This window comes from Anoplolepis gracilipes, chromosome 2 (assembly GCF_047496725.1).
Source record: "Anoplolepis gracilipes chromosome 2, ASM4749672v1, whole genome shotgun sequence".
Classification (NCBI taxonomy): Eukaryota; Metazoa; Arthropoda; class Insecta; order Hymenoptera; family Formicidae; genus Anoplolepis; species Anoplolepis gracilipes.
The window spans coordinates 21066493-21078405 of NC_132971.1; the positions used below are offsets into that span (position 1 = coordinate 21066493).

Genomic DNA, 11913 nt, shown 5'->3' on the forward strand with positions numbered 1-11913 from the left:
TATAAATCACAAATTTTAAATTTCGCGAGCTAATAAGAGCCAGACGCAGAGGATGGTAGTGCGTCTGGGTTTTATAATTAGTTTGTAAAATTTAAAATTCTTCTATGTTGCAATGCGAGCCTCTTCGGAGTCTCAATATCTTTTGCACGAAGAAAAGGAGTATGCATACACTATAAGTCAGAGATAAAATAAATCAAAAGAGGTATGTAAAATTAATTAATTGTAAGGTATTTATATTAATTATAAAATGAAAATGCATATTATATATATATATATATATATATATAATATCAATGTTCACGATCTCTTAATCGTGGTCTTTGATCTCGAAGCATTTCGCAATGTTAGAAAAAATTCGACATCATAATTAACTAAAGCACCGACAAGATATTATTAAAGACCGTTAGTCCTGAGTCCTGGGTAAATTTTGTAACAGCAAAGTAGACCCGGTGGGCCCGGAAGTAATTGACGAATAATGACATTATCGACCGTTTTGACTAATTACATAAGTTATTTAAATCATGAGAATATTTTAACTATCTAGTTATTGTTTTATTATAAAAAATGTATAGATCTTCTATGTGCTATTTTCAAAATAATAAAATAAGCGTTTTATTGTATTTAATCATTATTTTATTACCGACAGTACAAAGACTTTAGCAAGAAATTTTTTTAATTTCGGTAATTTTTTCCTGTCACACTAAACTCCGTAAAACCGGTCTTAGTATCTCGTCGGTGGTTTAGTGTGACAGGAAAAAATTACTGACAATACAAAGATTTTCTTGTTGTAGATAAGAAAATCCTTATATACTGTCGGTAATAAAATATAATAATTATAGATACAATAAAATGCTTATTTTGTTATTTTGGAGACAGCTACACAAAAGATTTATACATTTTTTATAATAAAACAATAATTAAGTGAGCTAAAATATTCGCAAACGGTTGATAATGTTATAATTTTTCAATTATCTCCGAGCCCACTGGGCCCACTTGGCAGTCACAAAAATTTACCCAGAGTCGATAGTCTTTAATAAAATCTCGTCGGTGATAATACATTATGTATATATAAGGTAAGGCAATAACTATTACCTGAAATATCTGTAAGGTCTACAGGAAATTTGTGTAATCAAAATTATACAATACAAAGGGATGAGCTATTACATGGCGATAATAAAATTTTGGTCCAGATGGAGCCGTTTCGGAGATATCAAGATCATCTTTATTTTTTAAATAAATTCAATATGTTTTCTTTATATAATATAAGAGAGAAACTCAAAGCAAGTTCAGAACTCATATCACAATATCATTTGACAAAATTAAAAGCAAGAGAAAATACGATAAAAGATACGTTTTTCATAATAAATAATTTACAAAAACTTATAATTTAATTTACTAGAAAATGTTCGAAGTGATGGCCATCACTATCAAATGCAACACTGGATTCTTCTGTTCACTGATTAGCTTGCGTCTCTGATAACATTGAAAGTTACTAACGCACAGGCTGCTATGATCTGTTGCATATCTTGATGTGTAGTTGGTTTATTTTTGTAAACTATGTTTTTACAGTTTTCCATAAAAAAATCCAATGGTGTCAAATCTGGTGAACGAGCCACATTACAAGACATCACTTTAAACATGTTTTAGTAAATTAAATTATAAGTTTTTATTTATTTGATTATTGTGAATTATTTATTATGAAAAACACGTATTTTTTATCGTATTTTCTCTTGCTTCTAATTTTGTCAAATGGTATTATTGTGATATGAGTTCTCAACTTGTTTTGAATTCCGTTATTATATTATAAAAAGAAAACATATCGAATCCATTTAAAAAAATGCAGATGAACTTGATATCTCCGAGGCTCCTCCACGTGAACAAAAATTATTATCGTCATATAATAGCCTCATTCTTTGTTCTGTGCAATTTTGATTACATAAATTTTCCTGTAGACCTTACAGATTCAAAGATATTTCAGATGGTAATAGTTATTGCCTCACCTTGTATATATATCAACGCTGCAGAATGATAAATGTATACTTTTGTATCTTATTTTGTAATTTCTTTTTGTGATTGAAAAAAATCGAAGCCATACATATTTGAATGAACGTATTAGCACGTTGCATTAAAATGAAAATGAATTTTATATTAAAAATTTTATATTCGGTTTATCATCACTTCACATTCAAATTTTATTTATCATCCTTTACAAAAGCGCGTTTACAACGGTAATTATTTTATTATTATTATATATAGAATTAAACAAAAACAGATAATGCTAATAAATAAAATTTAAATATTTTATTTTATATTGCTTATATTACATGATATCTTGCAAGATATATTTGTGACAAGCACAATAAACTTCTCTATCATAACTACATAAAAAGACAATGATACAGACTATTTCTGTTATTATATCTCCTTTTGGCTTCATTATTCTTATATAAGAAATAATTTTCTGTAATATGTAAGAATACTTTTATGTAAGAAATTTTCTGACTTTGTGGGAGATATAATGTTACATTTCAGTTGCCGATAACATGAGCACGTATCAATATTTCATTCGATGAGAATATAACAATATGTTTAAAAGAAACGGCTGATATCCCTCGATCATTAAAAATACGGCGACTTTCTCACAATTATATAATATTTACGTGGGTGGAAAATATTGTGTATCAGAAAAAACTATAAAGAACGTTCCTCTTTCTGTCTCTCTCGAATTATTAATAACCGTAATTAAATGGTAATATGAAAAATTACAAAGTTGAAAAAATCGAACTTTTACGTAGTTTATAGCAGAACGTATTCGACTTACTCGACATTTGCAATTTAATTATCTTTACGATATTGAAGACACAAGTTATATTAATGTAAAGTAGTATTTTATATTCTATTATATTATTAGATAATAATATAAAGTATAACATTCTGATAAAATACGCGAAAAATATGTAAACCTTCATTTTTTTATTTCTAATAAATGACACGTTAGAATACAATTAATTTAAACCGTCATCGAAGTTTTAACTCATGGTAATATTATGTTCTATCTTTATGCCAGATTATATTTAATAATAATCAAATAATTAAATTCAAATATTAAATGCAAGATGTATGTTGTGTGTGAAAAATATTCGCGCGAATAATTTCGTAGTGAAATTTTGCTTGTAATTGTACAGTGAATTCTGTATTTAACTAAATTTTGCTTAAAATTTCTTGGTTTATAATTCACAAACTAAATAATGTATTTAAAAAATATTTGAGATAGTATCTATTTTTTTAAACATCTTGCATTGTGATTATACTTTTGTGTAACGTTTTAATAAGTTTTGTTCCTAAAAATACAAGAATGCAGATGCTGTCTCTAAATTTTTTAATATATACTATGGGTGGTATATGGCGGCCCATTGAGTGGTCATCAAACTGTGCTAAGCTGTCGTATAATGTGTTTACCATTGTTATAATAACAGCCATGTATTTTTTGATGTTAACTCAATTCATGGATATCGTTCTTATCGTTGATAATATGGATGATTTTGCCACCAATTCTCTAATGTTTATGACTATTATCAGTGTTTGTTGTAAGGCCACTATCGCTCTAGTGCGTCGAAATGCCATCATCGATATAGTTCAAATGTTACTAAAAGACCCATATAAACCTCAAAACAAAGCTGAAATGGCAATACAGATGAAATTTGATGAGTTTATCAGGTGAAAACGCGTAATTATTGTGACACTTGACTGATTATGACGATAGGTTGACGAGAGAAAGAAGAGGTTTTACAAAATGTATTTATAATTTTCTATTCGCAGATCTTTCTCGATAAAGTACTCACTTTTAGTGACTAGCTCTATTACAAGTTTCACGATAAGATCAGTGATAAATATTACGCAGGGTAATTTACCACTCAGGGTTTGGCTGCCGTATGATTTTAATGAGCCTCTAATGTTCTGGATTACATCAATTCATCAGATCTTATCATTGATTTTTGCCGCTATTATTAATACCGGTACGGAAACTCTAATTTTCGGACTTTTTTTGCAAACATGTGTTCAATTTGAGATTTTCGAATGTCGTCTTCAGTTAGCAATTAATAAAACAGCTCAATGTCAAGAATATTTTTCACATACTTCATCAAATATTGAAAGAACAATGATATCGAGATACGTAAGTCATCATATCAAAATTTACAAGTTAGTATATATTATGTACATACTGTTTTATTATACATTATAGGCATTATTTTAGTTTAATAATTAAATTGTATGTTTAATTATATGTTTAATGTATATTTTATTAAATGATATTTTTAACAGAAATCACTGATATATATCAGTGACTTCTGTTAAAAATATCATTAATAGTTTAATAATTTAATTAATAGTTTAATAATTATTGCACAAATCGCAAAATGGTACAGGACTTCTATATTCAGTTTGACCTGCTTTATCTGCTCTAGAGGGGTGGGACGGTAATTACAGGACACTCTGTATTGAATATATATTCTTTTATTTGTATTTCGTATATATATATTAAGGTAGATAGTAATTTTATAGCATTGGTGAAAATTTTAATAGAAGTATCAAATTAGGTTTATTGTAACATACATATATTATAATAAATTAATTTATTTAATAATTTTGTTAAATTTTCACCAATTCTATAAAATTACAAGCTACATTAATATACGGAGTGTTTCAGACCACCCGTCCGCTCTTTTTATTTTGAAAAAGGATGATGCTAAGAAATTAGGTAGACATATTTATCATGAAAGCCTATCTGAAATTTCTGATGGTGATACTTTCAATTTTGGGAACCCCCCGAGAACGGGGAGCAACTCAAAAATTTTAAATTGCAAATGGGGCAACATGGGTATCGTTGGGTAGAGTTTTTAAAAGAAACAACTGTTGTTTGGAAAAAAAATTTGATATCACTTAGTATTAGAGAAAAATGATTAAAAAACGCTTGCAATGATTGTAACGCTCGAACTTCGAAATTATCTTAAAATATCGATATTTTGATATGAATTACGAGCTAAACATAAACATAAGTCAAACTCGTGATACGGATTACGGATCAAACATAAACACGGATGATTTGTCATTTGGTTTCAACAAGAGACGGTTGTTCGACGCATTTCTTCAAACTTTAGATAGGCTTTCATGATAAATATGTCTTTTCCAACATTTTAGCATCACCCCTTTTCAAAATTAAAAGGTTGACGGGTGGTCTGAAACCCCCTGTATATACAAAATGCAAATATATTTCTTTATACAATTATTTGTAATTTTGCAAAAATATCTGTAATTTTATAAAATTACAATTATAAATTATTGTTACTAAACTTTTATTATTATTTTATAATTTTTATTTCATTTATTTTATTTTAATTATTTGTTTTTGATAATAGAAGGCATGTTAATTTTTTATAATTTCTTGATATATACATATATAGTAAATTAATGTTTTTTTAGTATAACGTCGTGTTAAAGTTTGTGAGTTTTTTTGTATAAATCTTATATAGGTAATAAAATCTCGTATTGATATTGATGATTTATTTCATCATTATCAATACAATGAATTCTTCATATTATGTATACAAAGATAACATAAAACACTTACAGTTACGCCAAAACGGTAAACAGTATATTCAATCAGGTACTTTTCTGTCAATTTTTTGGAAGCATATTGGTATTATGCACAAGTGTGTATTATATATCAACACATATTACTGGCTCCGAAGTTGTGACTTTGGCATCGTATATTATTGGTATGTTTGTACAAATCTTCGTTTACTGTTGGTGCGGGAATGAAGTAATACTTAAGGTAAAAAGTTATTTATACAAAATTATTTATATTTATATAAATTATTCAATTTCATATACATATGTATTTCTTGGTATGTGAATAAATAATATTTTAATTGTTGCATTTATGAATATTACCGAAAAGTGTATATAATTTTTCACGAAAACGTTTGTACATGAGCATATAAAACATTAATATAAAACAGTCAATATATTAAATAATGTATTTAAATTGATATATAAATTAATTTATTATTATAAAATAATTATTTTCTTTATAATTTTTATAGAGTAACAGCGTAGGAAATGCAATATACAATATGAATTGGTTTTTCTTATCAATTAGCCAGAGGAAAGATCTCTTGATGATAATGAAACGTAGCACAATTCCTATAAAATTCAAAAGCAGCTTTTTGATCACTTTTTCTCTCGAATCTTATAGCAGTGTTAGTACTATTATTGAAAAAAATGTAATAGGACAAGTTTTTTTAAGTCGCTAATAGATATAAATATTTTCTATTTTGATTAACAAAATTACAGCTTGTGATCTAGCATTTATTAAAATTTGATTAAAAAGTTTTAATAATTTATTTTGTTAAAAATATTTGTTTCTATAAAATCTCAATTTATATTGCTATAACTTCGACATTTTAATTTTTTTAGATCCTGAAAACATCGTATTCGGCATTTAACGTGTTGCAAAGTTCCTGAGATGTAAATAGTTGAAAATACTTTTATGTTAAATACAAATAATATTGTAGTTTTTAATAAATTTAGTAACTATAAAAATATCTTAAAATTTTCCTTTATAATTTATCTCATTTTTATTTTTGTTATTTCTCAATTTTATATATATTCATATCTTTCATATTATAGTTAGAAAATATAAATAACAACATAGTTTTATCAATAAATAATAATAAATGCATAATGGAATGATAAATGTATACTTTTGTATCTTATTTTGTAATTTCTTTTTGTGGTTGAAAAAATCGAAGACATACATATTTGAATAAACGTATTAGCACGTTGCATTAAAATGAAAATAAATTTTATATTAAAATTTTTATATTCGGTTTATCATCACTTCACATTCAAATTTTATTTATCATCTTTTTGCAAAAGCGCGTTTATAATGGTGATTATTTTATTATTATTATGTATAGAATTAAATAACAAAAACAGATAATGCTAATAAATAAAATTTAAATTTTTATTTTATATTGCTTATATTACGTGATATCTTGCAAGATATATTTGTGACAAGCACAAAATAAACTTCTCTATCATAACTACATAAAAAGACAATGATACAGACTATCTCTGTTATTATATCCTTTTGGCTTCATTATTCTTATATAAGAAATAATTTTCTGTAATATGTAAGAATACTTTTATGTAAGAAATTTTCTGACTTTGTGGGAGATATAATGTTGAATTTCAGTTGCCGATAACATGAGCACGTATCAATATTTCATTCGATGAGAATATAACAATATGTTTAAACGAAACGGCCGGTATCCCTCGATCATTAAATATACGGCGACTTTCTCACAATTATATAATATTTACGTGGGTGGAAAATATTGTGTATCGGAAAAAAACTATAAAGAACGATTCTCTTCCTGTCTCTATCGAATTATTAATAACCGTAATTAAATGGTAATATGAAAAATTACAATGTTGAAAAAATCGAACTTTTACGTAGTTTATAGCAGAACGTATTCGACTTACTCGACATTTGCAATTTAATTATCTTCACGATATTGAAGATACAAGTTATATTAATGTAAAGTAGTATTTTATATTCTATTATATTATTAGATAATAATATAAAGTATAACATTCTGATAAAATACGCGAAAAATATGTAAACCTTCATTTTTTTATTTCTAATAAATGACACGTTAGAATACAATTAATTTAAACCGTCATCGAAGTTTTAATTCATGGTAATATTATGTTCTATCTTTATGCCAGATTATATTTAATAATAATCAAATAATTAAATTCAAATATTAAATGCAAGATGTATGTTGTGTGTGAAAAATATTCGCGCAAATAATTTCGTAGTGAAATTTTGCTTGTAATTGTACAGTGAATTCTGTATTTAACTAAATTTTGCTTAAAATTTTTTGGTTTATTATTCACAAACTAAATAATGTATTTAAAAAATATCTGGGATAGTATCTATTTTTTTAAACATCTTGCATTGTGATTATACTTTTGTGTAACGTTTTAATAAGTTTTGTTTCTAAAAATACAAGAATACAGATGCTGTCTCTAAATTTTTTAATATATACTATGGGTGGTATATGGCGGCCTATTGAGTGGTCATCGAACTGTGCTAAGCTGTCGTATAATGTGTTTACCATTGTAATAATAGCAGCTATGTACTTTTTGATGTTAACTCAATTGATGGATATCGTTCTTATCGTTGATAATATGGATGACTTTGCCATCAATTCTCTAATATTTATTACTATTATCAGTGTTTGTTGTAAAGCCACTATAGCTGTAGTGCGCCGAAATGCGATCATCGATATAGTTCAAATGTTACTAAAAGACCCTTATAAACCTCAAAACGAAGCTGAAATGGCAATACAGATGAAATTTGATGAGTTTATCAGGTGAAAACGAATAATTATTGTGACATTTGACTGATTATGACGATAGGTTGACGAAAGAAAAAAGAAATTTTACAAAATGTATTTATAATTTTTTATTCGCAGATCTTGCTCGATAAAGTACTCACTTTTAGTGACTAGCTCCGTTACAAGTTTCACGATAAGATCAGTGATAAATATTATGCAGGGTAATTTACCATTCAGAGTTTGGCTGCCGTATGATTCTAATGAGCCTCTAATGTTCTGGATTACATCAATTCATCAGATTTTATCATTGATTTTTGCCGCTCTTATTAATACTGCTACGGAAACTCTAATTTTCGGACTTTTTTTGCAAACATGTGTTCAATTTGAGATTTTCGAATGTCGTCTTCAGTTAGCGATTAATAAAACAGCTCGATGTCAAAAGTATTTTTCACCTACTTCATCAAATAACGAAAGAACAATGATATCGAGATACGTAAGTCATCATATCAGAATTTACAAGTTAGTATATATTATGTACATACTGTTTTATTATACATTATAGGCATTATTTTAGTTTAATAATTAAATTGTATGTTTAATGTATATTTTATTAAATGATATTTTTAACAGAAATCACTGATATATATCAATAATTTCTGTTAAAAATATCATTAATAGTTTAATAATTTAATTAATAGTTTAATAATTATTGCTCAAATCGCGAAATGGTAGAGGACTTTTATATTTAGTTTGACCTGCTTTATCTGCTCTAGAGGGGTGGGACGGTAATTACAGGACACTTTGTATTGAATATATATTCTTTTATTTATATTTCGTATATATATATATATATATATATATTAAGGTGGATAGTAATTTTATAGAATTGGTGAAAATTTTAATAGAAGCATCAAATTATATTTATTGTAACATACATATATTATAATAAATTAATTTATTTAATAATTTTGTTAAATTTTCACCAATTCTATAAAATTACTAGCTACATTGATAACTCTGTATATCAAAACGATAATCATTAGTTTCTTGTCTCGTATAAGTGTTGGTTTTTTTGTTTTATATAACGAATTGTTCTTGAAATTGATTATCAACATTTCAAGAACAATGCGTTATATAAAACAAAAAACCAACACTTATTCGAGACGACGAAATAATGATTATCGTTTTTACTACTTGATTTATCTTTCCGTTAATTTGACTAATTTATAAGCTTAATTTTAATTCAATTTTCTTACGCTGAGGAGGACTTGAAACATCAAGCCAAAACGTTCGTTTTTACATGCGAATTTTATTATCTTATTATGCGTTATTAGAATTTAATTTATTTATACTATTCACATATATTCTGTCTATTTCGTTTGCTTATTATATATTTTAATATCTTTGAACCGTTTGATGGTTATAACCAAACTATTATATATCAATTTTGCTTTTTGTAAACCATCTGATAGATTTTAACTATATTATTAAACTTTCATAATGTTATGACCTATATAAAAAAACGGCTCCTTTAATGTCTTTACCTCATTTCTTATTTTTATTTATTTATCTTGGGTAATAGAAAGGCATCTAATTTGAAGGCATGTTAATTTTTTATAATTTCTTAATATATACATATATAGTAAATTAATTTTTTTTAGTATAACGTCGTGTTAAAGTTTGTGATTTTTTTTTGTATAAATCTTATATAGGTAATAAAATCTCGTATTGATATTGATGATGAATTCATTATCAATACAATGAATTCTTCATATTGCGTATACAAAGATAACATAAAACATTACAGTTACGCCAAAACGGTAAACAGTATATTCAATCAGGTACTTTTCTGTCAATTTTTTGGAAGCATATTGGTATTATGCACAAGTGTGTATTATATATCAACACATATTACTGGCTCCGAAGTTGTGACTTTGGCATCGTATATTATTGGTATGTTTGTACAAATCTTCATTTACTGTTGGTGCGGGAATGAAGTAATACTTAAGGTAAAAAGTTATTTATACAAAATTATTTATATTTATATAAATTATTTATATTATTTATATAAATTATTCAATTTCATATACATATGTATTTCTTGGTTTGTGAATAAATAATATTTTAATTGTTGCATTTATGAATATTACCGAAAAGTGTATATAATTTTTCACGAAAACGTTTGTACATGAGCATATAAAACATTAATATAAAACAGTCAATATATTAAATAATGTATTTAAATTGATATATAAATTAATTTATTATTATAAAATAATTATTTTCTTTATAATTTTTATAGAGTAACAGCGTAGGAAATGCAATATACAATATGAATTGGTTTTTCTTATCAATTAGCCAGAGGAAAGATCTCTTGATGATAATGAAACGTAGCACAATTCCTATAAAATTCAAAAGCAGCTTTTTGATCACTTTTTCTCTCGAATCTTATAGCAGTGTTAGTATTATTATTGAAAAAATGTAATAAGACAAGTTTTTTTAAGTCACTAACATATATAAATATTTTCTATTTTGATTAACAAAATTACGGTTTGTGATCTAGCATTTATTAAAAGTTGATTAAAAAGTTTTAATAATTTATTTTGTTAAAAATATTTGTTTCTATAAAATCTCAATTTATATTGCTATAACTTCGACATTTTAATTTTTTTAGATCCTGAAAACATCGTATTCGGCATTTAACGTGTTGCAAAGTTCCTGAGATGTAAATAGTTGAGAATACTTTTATGTTAAATACAAATAATATTGTAGTTTTTAATAAATTTAGTAACTATAAAAATATCTTAAAATTTTCCTTTATAATTTATCTCATTTTTATTTTCGTTATTTCTCAATTTTATATATATTTATATCTTTCATATTATAGTTAGAAAATATAAATAACAATATAGTTTTATCATAAATAATAATAAATGCATAATTATTGATTATCAGGTCATAATATAAAGAATAAAATAATAATTTTTATGTTGTTGAAATATTTATTTAAATTATTGTAATTTACAAACAATTTAATCTTAATTTCTTTGTTTAATTATTTAAATTAAAAAAAATTAAAGTTATTTTAATCTCTTATAATTTATATAACGGTGATTATTATTATGAGTTCGGTTCGGCATTGCTGTTATTCAATGGCACTGATGTCATCGTCGTCACCGTCGACATAACGATTCTACTACCTAATAAAGACGCGCGGAGTCTGTCGGACACTAATTTTTCCGCTTTCGTCGACCTGGAAATCTCCTCCCGTATGGTATTCTCTTCGACTTTTTGTTAATTACTGCCTCAAAGTTGTTTAAATCCATTGCCATGTGAATTACCACTTCTAAAACGTTTTCTGATTTTCTAGGTCAGTTCTGATGCGGTGCTCGCTTCGATGTTCATATTCTAGTGCTATCATTGGATTTAAAGCTAACAGAGATACAATTAAATATAAATTTCTTATTGCTTTTAATGGAGAGAACATAAGAGAAAAGTTTTTAAT

General features: G+C 25.9%; 2 protein-coding genes across 4 annotated transcripts; both read left to right on the forward strand.

The window, feature by feature from the left end:
* The first annotated feature begins 2938 nt into the window (after window positions 1-2938).
* LOC140676496 (odorant receptor 4-like) lies at window positions 2939-6591 on the forward strand. Of its 2 annotated transcripts, XM_072911609.1 has the most exons (7): window positions 2939-3039; window positions 3355-3717; window positions 3820-4016; window positions 4110-4200; window positions 5632-5833; window positions 6105-6260; window positions 6478-6591. In XM_072911609.1, exons 2-7 carry the CDS (start codon window positions 3356-3358, stop codon window positions 6523-6525), a joined length of 1056 nt encoding a protein of 351 aa, XP_072767710.1. In that variant the 5' UTR covers window positions 2939-3039; window position 3355; the 3' UTR covers window positions 6526-6591. The 2 variants fall into 2 exon arrangements, with proteins under 2 accessions (XP_072767710.1, XP_072767709.1); XM_072911608.1 differs by having other exon boundaries at window positions 3820-4200.
* A 995-nt stretch (window positions 6592-7586) lies between these two features.
* On the forward strand, window positions 7587-11145 carry LOC140676429 (odorant receptor 46a-like). 2 transcript variants are annotated; one of them, XM_072911465.1, is made up of 6 exons: window positions 7587-7766; window positions 8082-8444; window positions 8547-8927; window positions 10216-10417; window positions 10711-10866; window positions 11083-11145. In XM_072911465.1, exons 2-6 carry the CDS (start codon window positions 8089-8091, stop codon window positions 11128-11130), a joined length of 1143 nt encoding a protein of 380 aa, XP_072767566.1. In that variant the 5' UTR covers window positions 7587-7766; window positions 8082-8088; the 3' UTR covers window positions 11131-11145. The 2 variants fall into 2 exon arrangements, with proteins under 2 accessions (XP_072767566.1, XP_072767567.1); XM_072911466.1 differs by lacking the exon at window positions 7587-7766 and having other exon boundaries at window positions 8044-8444.
* The last annotated feature ends 768 nt before the right edge of the window (window positions 11146-11913 follow it).